The 26,812-nt window shown below is 38.2% G+C and overlaps 1 protein-coding gene and 1 pseudogene across 6 annotated transcripts in view; both read right to left on the reverse strand.

Annotated features, from left to right (window-relative positions):
- LOC113015191 (class I histocompatibility antigen, F10 alpha chain-like) overlaps positions 1–26,812 on the reverse strand; it is a 134,074-nt gene that overhangs the window by 46,883 nt on the left and 60,379 nt on the right. For 2 of the 5 annotated variants that reach the window (XM_080296019.1, XM_080296015.1), the window contains exons 3-8: positions 24,959–25,237; positions 23,904–24,206; positions 23,316–23,411; positions 22,454–22,471; positions 22,223–22,282; positions 21,054–21,895 (exon numbers count right to left, since the gene is read on the reverse strand). In XM_080296019.1, coding sequence (XP_080152145.1) covers positions 22,245–22,282; positions 22,454–22,471; positions 23,316–23,411; positions 23,904–24,206; positions 24,959–25,237 — 734 coding nt within the window. In that variant the 3' untranslated portion in view covers positions 21,054–21,895; positions 22,223–22,244. Of the gene's footprint in view, positions 1–21,053; positions 21,896–22,222; positions 22,283–22,453; positions 22,472–23,315; positions 23,412–23,903; positions 24,207–24,958; positions 25,238–26,812 lie in introns of those variants that run through there. The other 3 variants (XM_080296017.1, XM_080296018.1, XM_080296016.1) reach the window with 2 other exon arrangements.
- On the reverse strand, positions 1,198–15,737 carry LOC113015213 (class I histocompatibility antigen, F10 alpha chain-like; annotated as a pseudogene). Its single transcript, XR_013904506.1, has 8 exons — positions 15,580–15,737; positions 13,451–13,711; positions 6,426–6,704; positions 5,159–5,476; positions 4,415–4,537; positions 1,978–1,995; positions 1,747–1,806; positions 1,198–1,425 (listed from the first exon to the last, which is right to left on the reverse strand). The product of XR_013904506.1 is annotated as a class I histocompatibility antigen, F10 alpha chain-like (transcript).

The raw sequence follows: 26,812 nt of genomic DNA on the forward strand, positions 1-26,812 counted from the left end.
TTTCAAGTGTCAGGAGCCACTTTTGTTGTAGGGGAGTGTGTGGCACCCCTGTGAGGGAATGACCACATTAATGTTATTTTGTGTAAAACACTCATGTAACGGGACATTTTTCATTGCTATATGTATTTATTTTCAGTTCTTTAAGAGGATAGAAAATCCATGTAATAGGGATTCATTTTATGTTAGAAAGCAGTGAGGGCGGAACTTTGGTGCTTGCTCCGGGGTTTGGGGGTGCAGTAAGTGGAGCCCACCTTCCGCTGCTTCCTCAGACACGTTCTGGAGGAAAGCAGAGACGCATCGTGTCTTCCTTACTCCGCTCTTCACCTGCTTTTACAGGTCGGTAAATGGTGCTCGCACCGAAAATGTTGTTTATTGTTACCATGGTTACCCACGTTAACGTGAATGAGAGAGTTAAGGCGGTCCGCCCGAGTTAATTACATGTAAACGCGGGAGAAAACCAGAGGAGTGTCCCGTGCGACCGCACCGCGAGCCCGCTCGTTAGGTGGAGCGCTCGTGAAGCAGAGTCAGTGCGCTCCTATGCTCGGTGCAAACGTGTTGTAATGCTCCAATCGAATCAGTTCTGTGAGATGTGAATGTTAATAGTTATGTTGAAAGTGACTGAGTAGATTAGCTAGTGTAACACAAGCACTCTGAGCAACTCTGTGTAGCTAACAGAGGCATTCACGGGTTAATTAAACAAGCTGTGTTTCATGATGCACTAAATAGTGATTTTGCCAGTAAATTACTGGAGGGAACAAATGTAATGTATTTACCAATGCTGTTATTGAATAGAACTGTTTAGCCAGTAAGACACTGCAGAAGACAATGTGATGTGTTTATTGATATGATAAAAGAATGTAGTTGTTATGGAAAGAAGTGTGAACTTAAGAAACTGAACCAGTTAAAAAGAGTATATTTCACTGATGTTGTGAAATAAGTAAATGTAATTGATGTGAATGAGGAACCAGCTGAACAGTATATTGAAAGCTCATGTTTAGTGTTTTATAGCATTTATTTGTGTGAAATAAATCAGACTCAGACACGTTCTGGAGGAAAGCAGAGACGCATCGTGTCTTCCTTACTCCGCTCTTCACCTGCTTTTACAGGTAACATATTGTCATCGTGGTCTTCATCCTTGGGACCCGTAACATTCACACACTGGTGATGGCTACATTGTAGCCACAGCCACCCAACAACATATTCAGAATAATTTAATGCCACCATTATGATGTATATGTTAAACATTTGCCAACTCATTTTCAAACTCCTTTCCATTAAATCTTGACTAATAAGCATCTGCAACTATATTTTAGACTTTAGATCTTTTTAACAGATCTAAAGTCTGTGAGCAATCAACGAATCAACGAATTCAATGAATTCCAGTTTATGGAGAAGAACGAGCTGACACGTCTTCTCTCAGGTTCTCTGTAGAGATAAAGAAATAAAATAAATGTTAGGATTAATCAAATCCACAAATAACATATTTACAGGTTCATTAAGATCTAAAATTCTGATTCAATCGAGTATTTACTTCATATGTTTCTGAATGGAATTAACACATTTGTTTTCATTTTGTTAAATCATTTCATGAAACGTTCTTTTGAAAGCATCTTTCTCTTCATATGATTTAGTTATACTAAAGCACTTTTTTGGATATATTTAAACAGGAGATTTTACTACAGCCACTATTTTACATAAGTTTTAAAAGAAAGCTAAAACATGAGACACAAATATGAAGTAACTCACTGTGTGCAGAGCTGTTTGTGGTTTAGGCTTGAGGAAGCATTTGCTCCTGGCTCTCTGCAGCTGTAGGTCAGAAACACAATGTTAGTCCACATCCTGCTCTCATCTGTCACTTTTACAACAATCGAACACAACAGGAAACAGCCCTGAAAGACTGCTTAGATTAAAGTACAGAAACCCTTTTTAATTTAGTGTGGACAAGAGATTAGAGAAAAGTGACAAAGTTTAACTTACGAGATGGTGGACGTTTGTCTGAAATAAAAAGGAAAAAATGCATCATTTTAATAATTTGTTATAAATGTTAACACAATTTTTTTCATGTATTATACAAGGCATGAAACATAATTTCATATTTTCATTTTGTAATCTGGACAAAAGCATTAATTTAATTTGTAAAATTAAAAACATAGACACTGGGCTTACTCACTAATGTGTTTATAGATATATCCTGACTTTTCCCACAAAATGTGCTCGTGTTAAATTTATAAGTAAAGCGACTGAAGGTAGAGAACGTACACATTTCTAATGCAGGTAAAGGTGTACCTTAGGATGTGTTTGTTTGGCAGAGTTGATGGTTAAGAACAGAGAAATAATGTTTGGGTTTCAATAACTGAGTTGGTGGTTATTTTGTTCATAGACAACCAAACTGTAGCTCTGGGGCCTGTTCTTCGTACGTCGCTTACTACATCCAAGATCAAATGACACATCCAAGACCAAACCATCGCGCTAACCGTGAGCTCGCTAATCCGGTTCTCCGAACACACCTGCTGTTGACGATTAGTACAGCTGGACGCAGTAATGTGACATCACTGGGTGTCGTAAAAGGGGCTACGCATCGATAGTAGAAACATTGATCGGCAACCCGCTGATTGGTCGGCGAAAATGTCGAAGGAGCGCGCTCGGTATTTTTGGCAGCAGAGCAAGAACTCATGAGTGAGGGATTTCAGGAGTTTCAGAGTTCAATCAAAACGCAAGGGAACACTGCAAAGGCTGCAAAAGCAAGGAGAGAGGGCTGGCAGAAAGTTGCTGACAAATCAAACTCGTAGGTAATTTAATAATAATAATAATAATGGATCGGGTTTATATAGCGCTTTCCAAGGCACCCAAAGCGCTTTACGATACCACTATTCATTCACTCCCACATTCACACACTGGTGGAAGCAGCTACGGTTGTAGCCACAGCTGCCCTGGGACAGACTGACAGAAGCCAGGCTGCCATATCGCGCCATCGGCCCCTCTGCCCAACACCAGTAGGCGGTAGGGTAGATCTATCATATGACACTATATTGTCCAATATCATATGGCATTATATTATATTATAATATGTTATATTATATCCCCTTTCACATTAGAGCCACAACAGGACCCACAAGAACATGGGAACAAGTAAAAGTGGAATACAGGAGTATTCTACAGAATGGTAATATTTATCTCTTAGATTGCTTTTCGTCTCTTGGAAAGGGACCCTGTAATACTCTGTTAGTTTGTTCATAACAGCAACCAGGAAAAGGGCAGAGCAAATAAAGACAGGTGGTGGTCCTGCACCCCCTCGTCAACAAGTTGGTTAAGTAAATAATATCCTCACGGGAAAATCGATATCTCTCTATGAGCACACTGTCGCGCTGAGCTAAAGGATCCTGTCTATCCCGCAATATACGCTGAATTCTGAAAACTCTCCTTATCAATCTTGCACCTTCCACAATGGGTTGGTCGCGTATACGGACAGGACATGGCTGCGACAGACTTCCCAAATCCACCCTCGCTTTTATAGCCGTGGTCTCTCATCTTGATTACACGAAGTAATTTACAATTACTACTCTGAAATATGAATTACATCTGTAATAATCACATACATGTAATAGAATGTTAATAGTACATTTCCCTTTTTTAGGAAATGACCTGTATGTATCTGTGTGACATCAATAAAAGGATCAAGTGCTGCATTGTCTTTAGTTACATTGATGTTATTTATTTATGGTGAAACAGTGGTGGAATATCGCTGTTGCTTTCGTATAAATGAAGCGGACATACCTGCGTGGCCGTGATCTAATCCTGTTTACATAAAGTAAACCTGCTCCCGAGCAGGTTTACGCTTACGGCTCTGTTGCTATGACAGCAAGTCCCGGATGAGCTTCGGAGAACCGAACGATCCAAGATCACGCGAAATCGTCAACAATCAAATCCAGCTAACTTACTTAGCGAGGTACGAAGAACGGGCCCCAGGTGTAAAAAACAAAATAAAAACAAAAAACAAACAAAACACAAAGACAGAAAGAAAAACGATGCAGGAAAAAGTAAATAACAGACAAGAAGAAAAAGTGAAGTAACTGGACAAAAATCTACAAGTGCAGAGAAATGAAGGGGCAAGTTATGAAACACAACAAGCATGATTAATGAATATTGTTGTAATATATTGAGGATTTAAAAGAGTCTGATCATCCTGCTGGCAGAGAAAGTGTTAAAATACTTTAATATTAACCTGAAGACTCAGCTTACACTGCTTTTGGTTGTTACCTGTTTAATCCTGTGTGCATTGTTTGTTTTCTTTTGAAATAATGTTAATAATGACTTCAATTAAGTCATATTACTCTTACTATCATTATTATTGTTTGCACTATGTCATCATTGTTGTTGCATTATACAAGAAACATCCAGGAAGTTTGTTTCTCACCTGTACTCTTTTTGTAAATAAAGAATGCGATCACAGCGATGGCAGCAACAACGACCACAGCAGCAACAACAGCAGCAACAACAGGGATGATCAGCTTAATATCTGGTCCAGAGAAGGAATTTCCTGTGGATCACAGAACAAACAAAAGGTGAGAACAAAAAGTTTCCAATCAGATAACAATCATGTACAAGAGCTTCGTTTATGGTCACTACATATTTGTCTCACTAATGTTTGTTTTCATTCCAACAATAAAAGTTCTGCCATTAAATTAAATTTCAATACATTGCCAAAAAATTTGAACATATGTTTCAAAATATACATTTTCCCCAATTTACTATTTAATCTTCTAAAACTGTCCATTAGTCAGATAATCAGTGGCCACACATGAACATGTTTTATATTCATCAATGTTCAGCAAGGAAAAAATGTGGTGGAAAAACACAACTTGGTCTAAACTGATTTAGGTCTTAAAATTATTCTGACAGAAGCTGACAGAAAGAATATCAAAGATACTCGCAAATATAAAAAAACAGTGAAAAGACAGCAAAGTGGACAATAATTTGAATCAGAGCGCTCAAAACTTTAAATGTTAATATTTATTAAGAAATTAACAAATCAGTATCAGTATGAAAAATATTTAATAAATCTGTATACAACGGGGGAGGAATTAAACTTTTCATCAAACTCAAATAAAACCACGTGAACTGCACCATTTTTACAATAAACTAAATGCGTGTTTCCTACCTTCATCACTTTTACCCTTGTTGGTTTTGATCACTGCTTTGTCCAGTCTGGTGACGATGTCCTCGTTCACACCAGAGAGCTGAAACACACATCTGTATCTGTGCCAGTCTTCAGGTTTGACTGATGAGACATCCAGGTCAACACTCATCTGGAAGGTCCTGTCATTGTTGGTGAGAATCTCTCCTTTGTTCACACCCTCATGAAACTCCACTCCATCTTTTTTCCAGACCATCTCGGCTCTGTTAGGATAGAAACCTGTAGCGTGGCAGGTGACCAGAGAGGAGGAAGACTTCTGGAGGAGAGACACTTTGGGGACCACTGTGGAGTAAAGACAAACAGTTCGTTCTTTCTGTATTATTACTATTACTTTTATTTGAGCTGGAGAGGTGCATAGTGCAGACGAGACGTGAAGAAGAGAGCGCGGACAAGGTGGAGTGGATGGAGACGAGCAAGAGTGGAAAGGAAGGTTTAGAAGATGGCAGTGAGACCTGCTGTGATTTAATATCTGAGGATGGTGGCACTGAGACAAATACAGGAGACAGAACTGATGATATTAAAATTATCATAAGGAGTGAGAAGGATTAGAAATGAGTATATCAGAGCTAAAACTGTGGAAGATGATCTGCTATGATGACCAACAACCAACAAGATTATTATTATTATTATTTAAACCATACCAATTTCTTTTGATGTGATGTAGTTTATAAAATTAGATTTTAAAACTGTCAAAAGGCCATGCAAAGTGCAATTATATTAACCCTTTCACACATAGTGGTCACTACAGTGGACAACTATTCAAAATCTGTTTTCTTGTATTTGTGTCAGTGTTGATGGTAAACTTGCACATAAACCACTACATTGGACACTGATGAGTCACTCCATAGGCAGGGTGACTTGTTATAGTTGTTACATATATTGTTATAAAATACTTTTAAAATATATTTAAAAATATATTTGTTATGTTATAGTTTTTACACAGTGTATATTAATTATTCATTTGTCAGATTCATAAGTCAAAATGTTTGTTGTACAACTAAGTGGACATGTAAAAATACTCTTTGAAAATGAAAAGCACATGTTTAAAAAAAAAATGAAGTTCAAAAATCTTTTTTTCATGCCTTAAGATGAATAAAAATACACAAGAAAAAAAGCCCTGATTGAGGTTTTCATAATTCATGCATGAAAAGGTTAATTTAATATCATATTAAGTAATAAACTGAGACATATAACTTTTGGTTAACAATCTAATTCTGGTCGTAGATTTTACCTGTTTTCATCAGAAAGCTCCTCCCATAGTTCACATACTTCTTCAGTGACTCAGGACAAATCTGGGTGAGGTAGTCCTTATACAGAGCCATCATAGCTCTGTTATTTCCCCACTTCATCTTTGTCATGACAGCCTGTTGTTTTGCAGTGACCCACGTCGCTGTCTTCGGGTCAAAGCTTATGAAGTCCTCTCCATCATAACCGTATTGGCGATATCCAGTCACTTCACCTGTTTCTTCATCCCATTCACAGCCGTACATCACCTGGACAACGTGAAAACCTGACAGAAAAACAGAGACAAAGACTGCAGTGAACCAGAGAGAGGCTGCACTAAAGTCTTATACTGACACAGAGACGTGATCAACATATAGAGGATCTACATTTATGGCTGTTTTTGTCTCAGTGGAAGATTTTTAAAACCAGTCATCATTAACAATGTAGATTTTAGAAAAAGACACTGGGGAAAAAAACAGAATTGATTTTCTCCCGTTAGCACATCTACGTCCTGCCTGCAGAGATATCACTGCACAGTTTATCTATGCTGCTGTAGGTGGAGCAACTTCCTGTGAGCTGCAGGATCAGACAAACACACTAAGCTGGATCCTGAGCAGCCGACACAGATCCTGATTCTGGATTTAAATTTACATCCTCTGAAACTCTGCAGCCGTCATCAGTCCAACAAAATCCTCCAACAAAAAAAAAACTAAGCACCAGACTGTCCTGAGGTTTTTCTAGAGGTGTCTCTGTTTAATATGATCATGTGACATTAATCTAATCTGGAGTTCTACTTACAGCATTTCAGGCTCCAGCAAATGCTTCATGTCATCATTGATGACGATGCAAGAAATAATTTTTGATAAATCAGCTAATTTCTTGTGCTGTGACCTGACAAAAAGGTGAAAAAGGTTCCTCTAAGATTTTACAACCATGTTGTCAAATTTATTACATTTACTAAGAGCAGAGGACTGAAACAATAACTCCGACTTTGAATTTGACTCCATGCTGGGACACTTTGGTGTTTTTCAGCGCTGTGACCAGATCAGATTTTGCACTAAAAATATTAAAACATTCACATTAATGATATTATTGGATGTGTAGCACAGAAATCTGTGAGCGTCGCTGATGCTGTGATGAGAGCAGAGTCTACAGGTGAGGCCGACACGAGGGACGCCTCAGTGCATCATTACAGGTATTTTCTGTATGTGAACATGTGGAGTTACATGTGTGAGGCCACAGCCCAAGATGTGATCATCTCTGTAATGAGGATGATTTTGGAGTTAAGCGTCATTATTTTTAATTCAGCTCGTTTATTTTGTACAAGGGAAAGTTGTTTTTACCCACAGCAGGATTTAGTGACTTAGATTTAGTTTAACGTCAGATTAGCGTCTGAAACTGGACAGAGCAACATTTAAAACGCTGAATGAAACCGCGCCATTCATTCAGCTTAGTGCTCAGAACTGCTACATGCTGCTGTAAAGGAGGAGCTGTTGATGAAGATTACACACTTTTCCTAAGTTTATGCTGAAATTTAAAGCATTTTAAATGATTACAGCATTTTTTCAGACATTGAATGGAGGAAAACAGCGTTTTAGACCCGAACAAAAGTAAATCTAAATAATCTGAATACTTTCAGCCAGTTTATGGGAAAATTAAGCATTTTAAGACCTTAATTTCATTGATGATAATTTCAGCCTGCAGGAACTGTTAAAGTGAATGTGTCTGTTAATAAAAACTTAATCAAATGTGGGACTAAAAAACATTCAACATATATTGAAACTGAGATTTACGTTCATTTCAAAATGAGAGAAAATGAGTGTGAAATGAAGAGAAATGTGATTTTCCTGTCAGATTGTCTGTTGGTTTGTGTTTCCTACTGTTGGTCTTTGTGCTTCTTGCCATGACTGTTTTATTGTTATGAGTCATTAGATATTTATAAAATGTATTTAATTTGCTGAAATCCGGGTTTAGACTGAAACAATCATTTGCGCCATGATTTTGACTCTGGGCCACTTTGGTGTTTTTCAGCGTTGTGACCAGATCAAGTTTTTCCTCTAAAAACATCGAAACATTCACACTGAGGATATTATTGGATGTGCAGCACAGAGATCTGTGAGTGCCGCTGATGCTGTGGTGAGAGCAGACAGTCTACAGATGAGGATGATATGAGGCCTTTTTTTTTATAACGTCGCTGCTCTCAAAGCCACGAGAAACGCCTCAGTGCATCATCAGATATTTTCTTTATGTCAACATGTAGAGTTACGAGCCACACAGGCTAAAAACTGCCACTTTTCCAACCCCTCTGGTAAAGAAATGATGTAAAAATCGCTGTTTAATAAATCAGGACGCCCTAAAAATAAACGAAAACCACACCAGGACTCCTCCTTATGAGCGGTGAAAAAAAACGACGGATTTTTTCGGTCATTGAACGCCCCTTTGTAAGTCATGTGGAAGCGCAACATTTCAGCGTGGAGGAAAACAGCGTTTCAGACCCGAACAAAAGCAGAACGGTCTTTGTGAAACAAACAGTCCAAAAAGTTGATGCTGTTCATCTGGACGTCGTGTTTTCAGCGGGAGAAACGTTTCACCGCTCATCTAAATGACTTCTTCAGCCTCAGCTGACTGCAGGTTTCCCCAACGTTGAAACAGGACATCTGCATAATGCCTGATGCTAACACTCCGACTAACAACGGGCCGCGAGGTCAGTGTCTGATTATAAACACGCAAACTGTCACGATCATTGATCAGTGGCCCTGAGTAACACGTACAGAGAGTTGGCCTCACAGCCCATTGTTAGTCAGTGCTGCTGGTGATCAAATAGGCAAACTTAAGCGATCACTTTACTGGACTGAGGGATGAGTTGGTGTCTGCGCTCCTTCTTCTTTGATTGGAGTTTAACTACAGTGGATGAGAAACATGAGGAGGCCCCGCATAGTTTAAGAAAACGCCTCACAGCTGTCACTGAGCGCCGGGTAAAGCAGCTCAGTGACCGAGCAAGAGCGCTGTTTTTTCCGCAGCTCTTAAATGTCGCGCACATCCGTGATGTCTAATGCAGCGTTCAATGACCGCGCCAAAAATGTCGTTTCTTTGGCTGCTCACATGAAGGCTTTCAAACACTGCCCGCTGGCGCTAAATACGGTGTCCTGGCGGGGTTTTCTCCAACCTTAACTGCGTCCTGATTTATTAAATGGCGATTTTTACATCATTTCTTAACCAGACGAATTGGAAAAGTGGCGAATGTTGGCCTAGACGACACCACATGGCTGTGGTCATGTAATTATGTCTGTACTGTGGATGATTTTGGAGATGAGCGTCAGTATTTTTAATTCAGTTCGTCTCATTTATTTTGTACGAGGGAAAGTTGATTAAAGTTTTTTTACTTGAGGATTTAGTCGCTGTGAGTTTTGTGGGTTAAAGTGAGGAAACATGTCGAGTTAAAGAGGACGTGAAACAGCACATTTTACAGCTTTGACACAAAATTAAGAGCGTTGTGATTTATTCTGGGAGAAACGTTGGATTCAAAGTGATTCTTGTTTATAGTCATTTTCCTGCTCGCTGATTTGTGGTCGTTACAGCACTCATTACGTCACCAGGTCGGCTGGTTGGGCAGCGCCCCCAGGAGAGGTGAGCTCATCAGAAACTATAAAATGGCGGAAGAGGTGAGCTCATCAGAAACTATAAAATGGCGGAAGAGGTGAGCTCATCAGAAACTATAAAATGGCGGAAGAGGTGAGCTCATCAGAAACTATAAAATGGCGGAAGAGGTGAGCTCATCAGAAACTATAAAATGGCGGAAAAGGTGAGCTCATCAGAAACTATAAAATGGCGGAAGAGGTGAGCTCATCAGAAACTATAAAATGGCGGAAGAGGTGAGCTCATCAGAAACTATAAAATGGCGGAAAAGGTGAGCTCATCAGAAACTATAAAATGGCGGAAGATGAAGCCGACAGCTGTTTTGATGCCCCGCCCACACACCTTACAGCTCACGCTTTGGAGCCAATGAGGAGGAGAGAGAGTGACCACAGGAAGCAGCTCAGAGGATCAGCAGGTGGAGCGAGCAGGTGAGGAGAGGGCGAGCGACACCACCTGTCGCGTGCGTGAACGCTGCAGGGAGACGGCGAGCGAGTCGAGCTGCTGTCAGGAAGCTGCTGTGGATCCAGCAGGTGCTGACGGTCTGACATCTGAACGTCACAAAGTCGTCTCTAACCTGTCGTCTCCTTTTCTTTATGAAGTCTGAAGGTTAGAAAACGAGCAGCTGCACCACCACGACTCAGAGGTGAACTACACCGACTCAACCTGACAAAGATCATTTACTGATCGACTGTTAGCGTCCAGTTTGTTTCTGCTCTTATCGTAGCTGCAGAACAACGATGATGCTGGACTCAGTTATGCTGGACTCAAAGCCTCTGATACACGGAGCATCGTTTCATCTTTCAATCTTTAAACTAATTTAGTTTCAGTAATTATTTCTCTACATCAGTCAAAACTCTACACAAACAGTAACAGCTGTAATAAACTGATGGCTGCTACATCCACAGATTTAACCTGCATGGAGGAAGAAGACGAGGCGGCTCCGCCTCTCTGCACCTCTTCCTGTTAGTGTTTTATCAGACGAGTAAAATCAGGTGATGTAAAAGGATCTCCGTCACTGGCAGAGAGTTAATCGCAGCACAGCTGACGACACCGCTCTGATTTAGACAAATGAAGGTCAAGTCTGAGCTGCTGCAGTGAACAGTTTCTCCAAAGCTTCCAGATTTTACCTGAATATTAATAAATGTGAACTCATCACAGACGCTCCAAATCTGACCTTTGGAATATCTCCATGAAACAACAGCTTCCATATTTAAGGATATGAATCACTGAGGATGAAAAGAATGAATCTAAGTCTGATCCCTCCTACAAAAAGAGTTAAAAACAAGTTCAGCTCTCTCACTGAGAGGAAGAGTTTTGACTAAAGCAGGAATCTCTGGTGTCCCTGAGGCAGCGCTGGCTCGACGCCTCCATAATAAACCATCAAAGACACTGACAGGCTGCTCTTCAGCTTCATGCTTATAAACAGTACATTTGCATAATGACTGAGTAACAATGGGCTGTGATCAGTTTCATAATCATAACTTTGTCATGATGATTGACCAATGACATGAGTACCATTCGGAGAGTTGGGGAACGGCCTCACAGCCCATTGTTAGTCAGTGGTGCTGGTGTCAGTAGATAAAATAGACAAACTTATGTGATCACAATGCTCAAAGTGAAATTCAGTCTCCTCTCCTTCTTTGACTGGAGTTTAAACCACCAGGAGGCCCTGAAAACGCTCTCAGCTGTCACAGAGCTCAGTGAACGGCCAAGAACGCGTTTTTTCCGTCATTCATAAACGTTGCGCAGCCTCAAGTGGAGTTCAATGACTGAAAAAAAAATCAGTTGTTTTTATTCGCCGCTCATAAGGACGTTTTCTGTCGGGGTTTTCGTTGAGTTTTACAGCGACCTGATTTAAAAACGCCACCTTAAATAATCAACCTTCAGCCAGTTTATGGGAAATTTAAGACATTTTAATGCTTTAATTTCCCCATTATATTTTCAGGCTGTTGTCTATTAGTAAAAAATTAAATAAATCTGGGACCAAAAATATTCAACATAAACTGAAAGTCAAACTTAATGTCATTTAAAAATGAGACAAAAATCAGTTTGAAATTTAAAAAAAAAATCTGATTTTCATGACAGATCTCAGCTTGTATCGTCTGTCTGTTAGTTTGTTTCTTATTTTTGGTCTAATTCTCACTAAACTCTTGTGCTATTAGACTCAAACTGAAAGTTAATATTTGTTTATTTTCCACAGAGTAACTTTCATGTATTTATGATATATTTATGGAACCTCTGCTAATGAAAGATAATCTTGGGAACATTTCCTCATGAAAACAGGCTGAATGTCTGCTTAATTTCACAATATTTGATGTATTTAGTTCAATATATTTAGTTATTAATGAGGATGTTTGCTGGTTTATAAAATCATCTCAGAAAACAGTGAATTTCCTCATAAATAACTTAAATATGTGACAGTGATCTTCAGCACATTAAAGTGTTACGAGTGTTACTCTCACATGAATGTTCATTAAGATGATTCATAAAGAGGGCATGTTCACTGAGCCGTCTCTACTTTCACTTTTTTCCATTTTTATATTAAAGATAACATCAGTGTGTTTAATGGAATCTGAAAATATTATCTGAGGCAAATGTAAAAACTGTGACGTTGCAGCACATTTACCATCTGCTCTGGATGATAAATTATGTGTCTGACATATTTCCTTTTTTATAATTTTTTACATGTGATTATTTGTAAGGACGATTAAACTGAGACACGGAGCGACTTCCTGTGAGCTTCAGGAACAGACAAACACATTAAGATGGATCCTGAGCAGCAAACTCAGATCTTGATCCTGGTTTAAGTTTCCATCCTCTGAAACTCTGCAGCCTCCTATCGTTCTAACAGAATCGTCTAACTGTGAGAAACTACACACCAGACTGTCCTGATGTCTTTCTAGAAGCTTCCACTGAAGGAGAGTTTCAGTCCAGGATTGTTTTTATTAAAAGTTAAATATCAGTTCACAGTAATTGTAAAACAAATAAATCTCAGTCTGATTATTTAGATCTTGCAGGAGATTTTTTTCTGATTAATCAGTTCATTGAGAAATTGTAGCAAAAACAACCGTCAAAGTTTCAGAGACAAAAATCCTAAATATAAACAGAAAACTTCAAATATAATTAATTTTTACTTTATTATTTTAATATTTTGATCAACTAATCAGTTAACTGACAGTTTATATCATTTCATACAAACAAGATTATTAAGGCTGTTTGGATTAAATGAAAGTTTCCCAGACTGTAGTTCTACATTTATTACGTATTATTATGTTAATAATTTTAATCTGTAATCTGAATGAAACATTTAATGTGTGCAAACCTGTTTACTACTGTAAACAAAACACACTGAAAACATTAACAGCAAATATCAGTAAAAATGAAACATGAACAAACCTCCAGTTTGGTTCAAGCGCTGCTTTAAAATCTCAATGTTGGCTTTGAACATCTGATGCTGACCCAATAAGCCCCCAGTCTGACTCTCCCAGTACTGCTGATCTGTGTTGCTGGCAAACCAGTCCTGTTTGGGCACAGCTTTCTTCGTGTTGCTGTCATAATAATCAATCTGAACATCATCAACCATCCCAACAACCACAAACTCTGTGAAGTTTGGGACTTGAGAGGGCGCAGTGTAGAAATACTTCAGCGAGTGGGTCACTGTAAGAAACAGTTAATGTTGTGAGATCTCAGGAACACAGACTTATAAATTCTTTTATTTTTTAAATAACACAATAAGAAAAACTACAGCACATTAAGGACATCCTGTAATAATCCTGCTGTCCCTTCAATAAACACAAAATAGATTTATGAACAGATATTCAGTGTTTAATGTCATTTTCTGATCCTCTTTTCTTCAAAACTGTAATTTTGTGTTTTGCAACAGATTCTAGTTTGAACCTGATTTACACAGAAAGCTTTAAAGTTTTAAAACTGGTGTTTTTATCCTTCAGTTTAGTTTAATTCAGTTTTCATGATTAATGATTTGAACTCTTTATAACTTTAATTTGACTATATTTTTATTTTCAGTGTTAAAGAAAATTCACATTATTTTTAATCTGTTTTGCTTTTGTTAGCTGCTGTATGAACCGTAAAGTTTCTTCTTTCCTTTTTCTGAATCAAGCAGCAGGACTTCTAAAGTGAGTTGTTTTCTTTTTTGTTTCCGTTTTTTATATTATAAATTATATGAATTCATTTCATTGTTTTGATGTGACTGTCCAGACTTTTTCTTTTCATAATTTCTGTAATGGGTTTCCCATGCTTCTTCTTTGTTTATATTATTTTCACAGACTTTAGTCAATTAATGCACATTCAAAATTGTTACAGAAACTTTCCAATATGTTTGATCAACAATATTATCAATAAAAAGCTGATGTTAAGTTAATATTATTGGGGGAATATTATCTTAAGCATTTTGAGTTTATATTTTATTCTGTAATCAGGTTTGCAGGAGAGTTTTCATTTACATGGATTTGTTTGTTTATTACTGACCAACGCATACAGTAGTTTAAAACGCTTCTCATTAGCGCCCCCTGGTGGAGGAGCGAGTGTGTTGCAAAACCCATCAGGTATTTCTGACCTGCAGCTTCTTATTGATCATTCAGCAGTGATAACAAAATTAGTTCATGATGGTATGTGTAGTGTACTCGCACTTTACATACATAAACTATCTGATATTATGAAGTAATAATGATTTAATTTGCATCTCAATTCAGTTCAATTGAATTCTATTTTATTTTATTTATACACGTCACAACAAAAGTCACCTCATTGCGCTGTTAATTAAGTAATAACACCAGAAAAACAGTGAACTTCATATCCGGGTGTAACTACTCGTTAGTTACGACATGTGTGCGCATGTCAAACAGAAAATATTCACAAACATAAAACTGGTGAATAATACTGAAGACAATACAAAGCAGGAGTCTTTTAACTTTTAATAGACTGCATAAAATGACATGTGGCTCTTCATATACTGAACAAATAATTTTTAAATAATAATAAAATAAAAATAATATTTATAAAGATACTTAAATGAACTTTAGTTAACTTTAATGAGCAGCTGTTGTGTGAAAATGTTTTAAACTCTCATGAAAATTAAAATAGTACTTGGTTTTTACAATAAACGTTTTAATTACTGTCACCAGATTATCATCAGATCCTCACTGATGTTTTATTTGTTGGACTGTTTGGAGAGACAGCAGAGTCACAACGCTTAAAAATGCGTCACGAACGGTTTAAACCCGGAAATCATCAAATAGTTTGGGACATAAGTCGCCTTGTTTTAATCTTTGCCTTCATCTAAACTTTAATGTTTATTATTAGGTATTGAAGAGATGAACAGACGATTTAATTACCTGTATAATATAATCGATTGTTTCTAAACATTGACATTTTCTACTAGGATCCATTACAACTAAATGTTTAGCGTACAGGAACTTTCTGGGGAGCAAACAGTCCGTCCATTTGTCTTTCAAATTACATAAATCTGACATAGAAAAAGACAAAAATATAAGAGTCAAACTGACCTGCCGCTGCCCCCTGTATTCCCAGGAGAAGAAAGAAGATGAAAGCCTTCATTGTGACCATAAACATCCAAACCTTTAACAGACTTTATGCGTTCGCTTGTCCAGAAAAAGCTAAAATGGAGAACCAGGAGAAACGTCACCATTAGCCTCGATCAGAGCCAATAGGGATTTACTCTGAGAGTAGACGTCACTGAAATCAACGAAACTGAAAGTAAAATATCTCATATGAACCAGTTTATCACGAAGGGAAGTTTAGTTTCAACAAACAAGGTAAAGTACTGAGAACAGTAACTAACAGGTAACTGACAAGGTCACGACAGAAGTACAGCACAGGAATCCTGAGTTTGAGAGTTTTCCCTGGAGAGAGAGACTATCTGTGGATCAGTTTGTGCTGGCACCCTGGACAGCTAGCAATCATTCCTTTTGTTTGTAACCCTGTTTTGCCTTCACCGTAAATAAACACAATGTCACTGAACCTTTGAGTCTCTCACTCTTGAGTCCAATTCTTTCCAGTGTCCATGACAGTTTAATCGATTAACTGAGAAATTGTAGAAAAAACAGGAACCTGTAAATATTTGGAGTTTAGTTGGATGAAATACTTTCATCATGATTTAATCATCAAACTTGCTGTTGATTAATTTTCCTTTGACCATCTAATTGAGTATTTGGTTCAAGACTAAGCCACTGTGGTCAAGGCAAGTTAATACTATCTAAACAAGAGTTCGGACTGTGATCTAAATGACAAATTTTCAATGTACTGCAAAAACAAACAAGAAAACATTGACAGCATGTGTCAGTAAAAACATCAACAAACCTCCAGTTTGGTTGAAGTGCTGCTTTAAATTATTAATGGAGGAAAAAATGCAGTGTTCCTCTCCCAGTGCTGTGTATCTGCTGCATCGTTCATCCACTGCTGTTTGGGTTCAGCTCTCCTGGTGCTGCTGTCATAACGAATCATCTGAACTTCATCAATCATCCCTGTCATGGACTCTGGGGACTCGGGGTCCATGAGCAGTGTGGGCTATTATTATTATTATTATTATTATTATTATTATTATTATTATTATTATTATTATTTGGTGTGTGTGTCGTCTGCACTGCTGCTGTTCTCTGTCCACATTTGTATGTAGGCAGGTGTGTGTGTGTGTGCATGTGATGTGTAGCTGTTTTCTGTGGCCAAGTCACAGCCACCTGGCCACACCCGAAGTCCTTGCCACACACCTGCTGCTGATCTGGGCTCGTCGGGGGAGCTATTTAGGAGAGCGATGGAGCTTCCACCGACGCGGGATTATTGCGTTAGACTTCACGGCAGTCTTCTAGTTTAGTTTAAAAGTCAGTGAGTGTATGTCTGCTGGGATTAAGTGTTTTAACGGCTGTCTCTATTGTTTTCCTCAGGAGGAGTGTGGGACAAGAGAGAGCAGTGAGCACGGGGAGTGCAGAGACACAGGAGCAGAGAGCACTAAACAGGGACTTTTTGGGAAGAAGACACGACACGGGAGTAAAGGGAGAGCGCAGGGATTTATTGTCATTTTCGCACTGTAAATAAACAAACCACTTGCAGTGAAGAGTCCAGCGTTCTGGGTCCTCCTTTCCCCCACATCCCCACGGCTTGCCCTGGCAAACCGTGACAATCCCAAGTGTAGAAATACTTCATAGAGTGGGTCACTGTAAGAAATATTTAATGTAGTGAGAAACAGCTTTAAAAATCAGCACATTTTCAAAATAAAAAAACTATACCCACATAGCAAGCAGGTCTGGCCCGGATCTGGTGTGAAGCCGGCACTGCTGGCTGACTTCTGGCATGATAAGATGTATGTCATCCAGGTATGGGCCAAGCCTGGCATAGATGACACTGTTTATGTGATGGCATGCCACATCTGGCCCGATTGTGGTTTGGTGTATGTGGCCCAGGCTCACAGAAAACAGGTCTGGCCCGGATCCGGCATCAAGCTGGCACTTCTGACTGACTGGTGTCATGGCAAAGTGTATGTCAACCAGATGTGGGTCAGGTCTGGCAATGATGGCACTATTTATGTTCCTATTTTCCTATTTTAGTTAGGAGACCCAAATGCCATGTTGCAATACTGCTATGGTAGCCAACGTTTCAAATACAGGTTTGACAGGTTTGTAGTGTACACTTATACAAAACCTAGTGACGGTTTACTCATTTCTGCCAGTGGGTGGCTGTAACTCAGGAGGTAGAGCAGGTCACCTACTGCTCAGAAGGTTAGCGGTTTTATCCCTGGCTCCTCCAGTCTGCATGTCAAGAGTGTGAATGTAGTTAGGAAGCACTCAGTTTAGAGAAAGCGTGTGGTTGGGTGAATGTGAGATGTTGTATAGACCACTTTCAATAATCTGGGAACGTGAAAAGCGTTGTATAAGAATCTGTTCATTCACTGTCTGAACAGAGTTTTGTCATGTTACTTTTGCACTACTATGCACATGTTTTTATTACATGGCTTAATTAAGGTACACATTAGGCTGACATCTGGGGCCAGAGTTGAAACTCTTCTGGGCCAGCAAAGGACCACCAGTGTGTCTGCAACTGGCCTTGTGCTGGCCCATGTGTGGGCCGCCTCTGGCGAACCAGATCTGGGCCACTAAAGCGCCGTCATCCTTTGCGGTATGTGGGCCACGTGTAAGCACATTGTGTGGGCCAGATCCGGGCCATACCAATTTTGCTATGTGGGTAATGTCTCCTCTATAAATACAAAAATAGATTTATGAATCAATGTTTTAACTTTTCAGATTATCTTATATTAAAAACTTACATTTTGTAACTACAATATTGTTTTGTAAAAACTGTTGTTTGTAGGTCATTTTGATTTGGTTATACTTTCATGATGCATCAGTAATGATTTACAGTCCTTATTATGGCATTAACCCGACCACAGGCTGCCAGTAAATTTTTTTTTTTTTTTTTAGTATTGTGCAGATTACATCTGTTTCTTTCCCTTTTTGCTAATATTACACTTCTATACCTTACACCATAAAACATTATGAGCAGCTTAAATTTTTCTTCTTCTACAATTAGAAATTTAATTTCAACAAAAATCATTTGTAAACCAGCACTCATTTAGGTTTTGATGTTTGTAGCTGTTTGTAGGCTTTCTGCAAACAGCTACAAACATCAGGGACCCAAACCAGCCCTCTCACGGCCTGTTCTCACTCCAGCATCTGGAAAGAGGTGACGGAGCATCAGCTGCAGAACCAGCAGGATGCTTGAAGACTTTGCACTAACAATCCTTATTTTAGATTTGTTATTACTGTATTTTATTTCTTTTACTGATCATTGTAGCGTAGAGGCTGGTGAGAAGCAACATTTTGTTGAAGCCTTTGTACTTCTGTAAAAAAACAACACCACCAACAACAAAAACAAACAAAGTGCGAAATAAAAATAAACTTTGAATCTTGAATATGTGGAAGCCGAGAGTCTGTTTAAAGTAACACCTGAGCCACCTGAGAGCAACACTATCTCTAAAGAACAGTTTCATTTTATGAAGCTTACCTGCAGACACAGACGCTGTCCAGTAAAGAAGCAGCATCATAAACGTCCTCATTTTCAATTCAATACTCGCAGTATAAGAAGAAAAAATTAATACAACCGTTTATTGTTTTAATTTTGCCACAAAATGAAACTACAGCCTCTGATCCGCCCACAAATTCATCTGGAAACCTATTCCAGCAAAATCAGCTGGAATAGCTGTGTGTCCTTCTCTTTCTGCAACGTTGCTGCAATGATAAAATAATGAAACGATCAATTCCTAAAATCAGAAATGTTGAATTTTATTTAAAAAACAAAAAAAAACAAATAAAGAGGCAATATTTATGTATTATTGTCTAAACCGAAAGGCTACAGACTGGATATTATGTATTTACATATAAAAATTAAAATATAATGTTGGATTTTAAGACTTTCTGTTAGTTCTGGTAGTCTTTATTAAATAAAGTATGAGTTTACGTGCCAACACATGCCAAAGAACCCAACCCCTCTAAAAGCAGGTGGGCTCCTTTTATACTCTACCTGATTCAGGCGACCATTCTGGAATAGCACAAGTCTATAAAGTGTGGTGTTCCCAAAAGGTTGATTCTGTTCATCTGGACGTAGAGTTTTCAGTGGGAGAAACATTTCGTCACTCATCCAAGTGACTTCTTCAGTCTCAGCTGACTGCAGGTTTCCCCAATCTTATAAACAGTACATTTACACAATAGCTGAAACCAGCCCACTGAATGAACAATGGGCTGTGAGGTCAGTTCCTTCATCATATGCAAATTGTCAAGTCTAGTGTTGGTAAACCAAATGAAAAAAATAAACATCCACAAAAGCAAACATCGAACCACAATACGACACACACACACACACACACACACACACACACACACACACACACACACACACACACACACACACACACACACACACAATACTTTTGTCACAAGGACACTTAATGGACTGGAGCTGGCATCATTACACCTAAGCTTACTGAGCTACTATCACAAGTTAAAGTGTAGCTAATCCATTAATATTTGGGCTGTATTCATGAAACTTTAGCTAAGTGTACATTTTATTTTAAAAAAAAAAGTCACAGAAATTTGGATTATTTGGGATTTTTGAAAAGCAAAAGTACAAAAAGGAGAAAAAGAGCAATGCAGTTTTACTGATATATAAACAGAGACACACCCACCAATGTGTTAAAAACATAACCCACACAACCCTCCAGAATCTCAACTTGAACTAAACTCTAGAAGAATGAGATTCAATATGTTTTGGACCAGAGAGCAAAGCTTCATATTTTCTGGGAGAAAATTTGCTCCAGGCCCAGGAACATCAGCAGCGCCTGTACAACAGAGGGGTTAGACTCAGTCAAATTTCATCCATTTGGTTTGTACCAATTTGTCACACTTCTGTTTGGATGAGTCCCTGCCACCTTCCAGCACCTTTTAGACTGGGTGCTGCACCCTCACGCTGCATATTCTGTTACTTTTTGGATGATGTCATCATACACAGTGACACCTGGGCAGAGAATGTGGAGCAGGTGCAGTCCTGGAGTCCCTGAGGCAGGCGGGTCTCATGGCCAACCCAAAGAAGTGTTGATGGAGGGAGGTACAGTATCTGGAGTACCACTTAGGAGGCAGGCAGGGCATCCCAAGACCAAAAAGGAGGTGAGTCACTTCTTGGGGTTGGCTGGTCAATACCCCCGGTTTGCTGTATACTGTGCTAGAGACAGCCGCTGCAAAGCTGCACAACCAAAAGAGTGGAGACAAAAAAATATATAAACATTGAACCATCTTGCAACGCTGTGTCCGTGGGGTCCTTTGTCACAAGGACACTTAATGGACCTGAGCTGTCACTATGACACCTGAACTTACTGAGCTACTATCACAAGTTATATTGTATCTAGTCCATTAATATTTAGGCCGTATTTATGAAACTGTAGCTAAATTTACATTTTATAACAAAAAAGTCACAGCAATTTGGATTATTTGGGACTTTATTGACAACCAAAGTACGAAAAGGAGAGAAAGAGCAATGCCGTTTTACTGATACATATTCTACTAATTAATTTTTTAAAGTTTACAGACAAATGAGGAAAACCTTGAAAAATCCTGAACTATAAGCAGAAACACATCTACCAATGTGTTAAAAACATAACCCACACAACCCTCCAGAATCTCAACTTGAACTAAACTCTACAATCAAAAACCCTCAAAACATGTCTTAAATCAAACAACAGAGAATAAACATCATCTTCATTAATTAAGAAAAAAATTCAGACATACAGAAAAATCTTTTAAGGTCTCCTGGAATTCAACACAAGATTGTCTTTTAAATCAAATTTTACGAAATACACAAGTAAACATGTACAAAATTTGAAAAATATTATGATTCGTTTATCACTGAGAGTGAGGGAATCTCAGCATTCATGAGTGATGCAACAATTTACAAGAAAACCCCAGAAAAACTAAACTATTGGATTTTTGAGTTAAGATGAACATACAAAGGCTTAATTATTATTGTACTACAACTGCTGTGATGATTCCATTGTTTCATGTCTCTCCAGGCGGTCACATCTTTGTTAAATCTTTCAAAGAAAGACTTTTTTAAACTGAAAACAACAAATTCAGAATAATTTCGTTTCACCATTATGATGTTTATGTTAAATATTTGCCAGCTCATTTTCAAACTTCTTGATTAACCAGCATCTGCAACTATATTTTAGATTTTTTTTTAAACAGATTTTATGATGTGAACAATCAATGAATTCTAGTTTATGGAGAAGAATGAGCTGAACCACATCTTCTTTCAGCTCCAAACCTACAGAGATAAAAAGAAACACAATAAATGTTAGGATTGTTCAGATGCACAAATAACCTACTTACAGTTTCATTAAGATCTAAAATTCTGATTCAATCGAGTATTTACTTCATATGTTTCTGAATGGAATTAACACATTTGTTTTCATTTTGTTAAATCATTTCATGAAACGTTCTTTTGAAAGCGTCTTTCTCTTATATGATGTAAAGTTATACTAAAGCACTTTTTTTTGGATATATTTAAACAGGAGATTTTACTACAGCCACTATTTTACATAAGTTTTAAAAAGAAAGCTAAAACATGAGACACAAATATGAAGTAACTCACTGTGTGCAGAGCTGTTTGTGGTTTAGGCTTGAGGAAGCATTTGCTCCTGGCTCTCTACAGCTATAGGTCAGAAACACAATGTTAGTCCACATCCTGCTCTCATCTGTCACTTTTACAACAATCGAACACAACAGGAAACAGCCCTGAAAGACTGTTTAGATTAAAGTACAGAAACCCTTTTTAATTTAGTGTAGACAAGAGATTAGAGAAAAGGGACAAAGTTTAACTTACGAGATGGGGGACGTTTCTCTGAAATAAAAAGGAAAAAATGCATCATTTTAATAATTTGTTATAAATGTTAACACAATTTTTTCACGTATTATACAAGGCGTGAAACATAATTTCATATTTTTATTTTGTAATCTGGACAAAAGCATTAATTTAATTTGTAAAATTAAAAACATAGACACTGGGCTTACTCACTAATGTGTTTATAGATATATTCTGACTTTTCCCACAAAATGTGCTCATGTTAAATTTATAAGTAAAGCGACTGAAGGTAGAGAACGTACACATTTCTAATGCAGGTAAAGGTGTACCTCAGGATGTGTTTGTTTGGCAGAGTTGATGGTTAAGAAAAGAGAAACAATGTTTGGGTTTCAATAACTGAGTTGGTGGTTATTTTGTTCCCTGACAACCAAACTGTAGCTCAGGTGTAAAAAAAAACAAAAACAAAAAAACCCACAAAGACAGAAAGAAAAACGATGCAGAAAAAAGTAAATAACAGACAAGAAGAAAAAGTGAAGTAACTGGACAAAAATCTACAAGTGCAGAGAAATGAAGGGGCAAGTTATGAAACACAACGAGCATGATTAATGAATATTGTTGTAATATATTGAGGATTTAAAAGAGTCTGATCATCCTGCTGGCAGAGAAAGTGTTAAAATACTTTAATATTAACCTGAGGACTCAGCTTACACTGCTTTTGGTTGTTACCTGTTTAGTCCTGTGTGCATTGTTTGTTTTCTTTTGAAATAATGTTAATAATGACTTCAATTAAGTCATATTACTCTTACTATCATTATTATTGTTTGCACTATGTCATCATTGTTGTTGCATTATACAAGAAACATCCAGGAAGTTTGTTTCTCACCTGTCCTCTTTTTGTAAATAATGAATGCGATCACAGCGATGGCAGCAACAACAACCACAGCAACAATGACAGGGATGATCGAGGAGAAGGAATTTCCTGTGGATCACAGAACAAACAAAAGGTGAGAACAAAAAGTTTCCAATCAGATAACAATCATGCACAATAGCTTCGTTTATGGTCACTACATATTTGTCTCACTAATTTTTGTTTTCATTCCAACAATAAAAGTTCTGCCATTTAATTTAATTTCAATACATTGCCAATAAATTTGAACATAGCAATGTTTCAAAATATACATTTCCCCCCATTTACTATTTAATCTTCTAAAACTGTCCATTAGTCAGATAATCAGTGGCCACACATGAACATGTTTTATATTCATCAATGTTCAGCAAGAAAAAAATGTGGTGGAAAAACACAACTTGGTCTAAACTGATTTAGGTCTTAAAATTATTCTGACAGAAGCTGACAGAAAGAATATAAAAGCAAACAAACTTTCTCATCCAACATGAACCACAGGGCTATTGCAGTAATTCAAGTGTGTGTTTCCCATGTTTATCACTCATCTGATCCTGATTCCAGACTCACCTTCATTGGTCCTGATCTCTGATTTGTCCAGTTTGGTGACGATGTCCTCGTTCACACCAGAGAGCTGAAACACACATCTGTATCTGTGCCAGTCTTCAGGTTTGACTGATGATACATCCAGGTCAACACTCATCTGGAAGGTCCCGTCATTGTTGGTGAGAATCTCTCCTTTGTTCACACCCTCATGAAGCTCCACTCCATCTTTTTTCCAGACCATCTCGGCTCTGTTAGGATAGAAACCTGTAGCGTGGCAGGTGACTGGAGAGGAGGAAGACTTCTGGAGGAGAGACAGTGAGGGACGAACTGGAGAGATATTAAAATTATCATAAGGAGTGAGAAGGATTAGAAATGAGTATATCAGAGCTAAAACTGTGGAAGATGATCTGCTATGACGACCAGGAGCAACTTTAAAAGATTATTATTATTATCATTATTAAAACCATACCAATTTCTTTTGATGTGATGTAGTTTATTAAATTATATTAAATTTAAAAAATGTGTCAAAATGCCACGCGAAGTGCAATTATATTAACCCTTTCACACATAGTGGTCACTACAGTGGACAACTATTCAAAGGCTGTTTTCTTGTATTTGTGTCAGTGTTGATGGTAAACTTGCACATAAACCACTACATTGGACACTGATGAGTCACTACATGCCTTGCAGGGTTATAGTTGTTATAATTGTTACATATATTGTTATACTGTTATAAAATATTTTTAAAATATATTTTAAAATATATTTTTGTTATGTTATAGTTTTTACACAGTGTATATTAATTATTCATTTGTCAAATTCATAAGTCAAAATGTTTGTTGTACAACTAAGTGGACATGTAAAAATACTCTTTGAAAATGAAAAGTATATGTTTAAAAAAAAGAAGTTCAAAAATCTTTTTTTCATGCCTTAAGATGAATAAAAATACTCAAGAAAAAAAAGCTCTGATTGAGGTTTTCATAATTCATGCATATAAAGGTTAATTTAATATCATATTAAGTAATAAACTGAGACATATAACTTTTGGTTAACAATCTAATTCTGGTCATAGATTTTACCTGTTTTCATCAGAGAGCTCCTCCCATAGTTCACATACTTCTTCAGCCACTCAGGACAAATCTGGGTGAGGTAGTTCTTATACTGTGTGATCGTAGCTCTGTTACTGTCCCACTTCGTCTTTGTCATGACAGCCTGTTGTTTTGGAGCGACCCACGTCTCTGTCTTCAGGTCAAAGCTTATGAAGTCCTCTCCATCATAGCCGTCTTGGCGATATCCATTCACTTCACCTGTTTCTTCATCCCATTCACAGCCGTACATCCGCTGGACAATGTGAACACCTGACAGAAACACAGAGACAAAGACTGCAGTGAACCAGAGAGAGGCTGCACTAAAGTCTTACACTGACACAGAGACGTGATCAACATATAGAGGATCTACATTTATGGCTGCTTTTGTCTCAGTGGAAGATTTTTAAAACAAATCATCATTAACAATGTAGATTTTACAGAAAGACACTGGGGAAAAAAACAGAATTCATTTTCTCCCGTTAGCACATCTACGTCCTGCCTGCAGAGATATCACTGCACAGTTTATCTATGCTGCTGTAGGTGGAGCAACTTCCTGTGAGCTGCAGGATCAGACAAACACACTAAGCTGGATCCTGAGCAGCCGACACAGATCCTGATTCTAGATTTACTTTCCATCCTCTGAAACTCTGCAGCCGTCATCAGCCTGTGAGAAACTAAGCACCAGACTGTCCTGAGGTTTTTCTAGAGGTGTCTGTTTAATATGATCATGTGACATTAATCTAATCTGGAGTTCTACTTACAGTATTTCAGGCTCCAGCAAATGCTTCATGTCATCATTGATGACGATGCAAGAAATAATTTTTGATAAATCAGTTAAGTTCTCTGGTAGCACGGTGGCACAGTGGTTAGCACTGTTGCCGCACAGCAAGAAGGTCCTGAGTTCAATTCCACCATCAGGCCGGGGTCTTTCTGTGTGGAGTTTGCATGTTCTCCCCGTGTTTGCGTGGGTTCCCTCCGTGTGCTCTGGCTTCCTCCCAGCGTCCAAAGACATGCAGCTTGTGGTGATAGGTTAATTGGATAATCCAAATTGCCACTAGGTGTGAATGTGAGTGTGAATGGTTGTCTGTCCCTGTGTGTTGTCCCTGCGACGGACTAGCGACCTCGCCTCTTGCCCTATGACAGCTGGGATAGGCTCCAGCGCCCCCCACGACCCTGGAAAGGATAAGTGGAAGCGAATGGATGGACAGTTAATTTCTTGTGCTGTGACCTGACAAAAAGGTGAAAAAGGTTCCTCTAAGATTTTACAACCATGTTGTCATTTTTATTACATTTACTAAGAGCAGAGGACTGAAACAATAACTCAGACCTTGAATTTGACTCCATGCTGGGACACTTTGGTGTTTTTCAGCGCTGTGACCAGATCAGATTTTGCACTAAAAATATTAAAACATTCACGTTAATGATATTATTGGATGTGTAGCACAGAGATCTGTGAGCGTCTTTGAGTAGGAACCTGAGCGCCGCTGATGCTGTGATGAGAGCCGACAGTCTACAGGTGAGAGGAGTCATTCCTGCTTTTATAACATCGCTGCTCTCAAAGCCACGAGAAACGCCTCGGTGCATCATCACAGGTATTTTCTTTATATGAACATGTGGAGTTACACACCATCTAGGTTCAAATTCCACACTTTTCCAGCCCGTTTGGTTAATAAATTATATTAAAATTGCTAATCAATAAATCAGGACGCTGTGAATGTCCATGAAAATCTCGCAAAAACACCTCCTTATAGGCGGCAACAAAGTGAATGTGGGATGAGCTGGTGTTGTCTGCACTCCTTTGATTGGAGTGTAGATTAAGTGGAGGAGAAACATGGGGAGGCCCTG

This window comes from Astatotilapia calliptera, chromosome 22, assembly GCF_964374335.1.
Source record: "Astatotilapia calliptera chromosome 22, fAstCal68.1, whole genome shotgun sequence".
Taxonomy (NCBI): Eukaryota; Metazoa; Chordata; class Actinopteri; order Cichliformes; family Cichlidae; genus Astatotilapia; species Astatotilapia calliptera.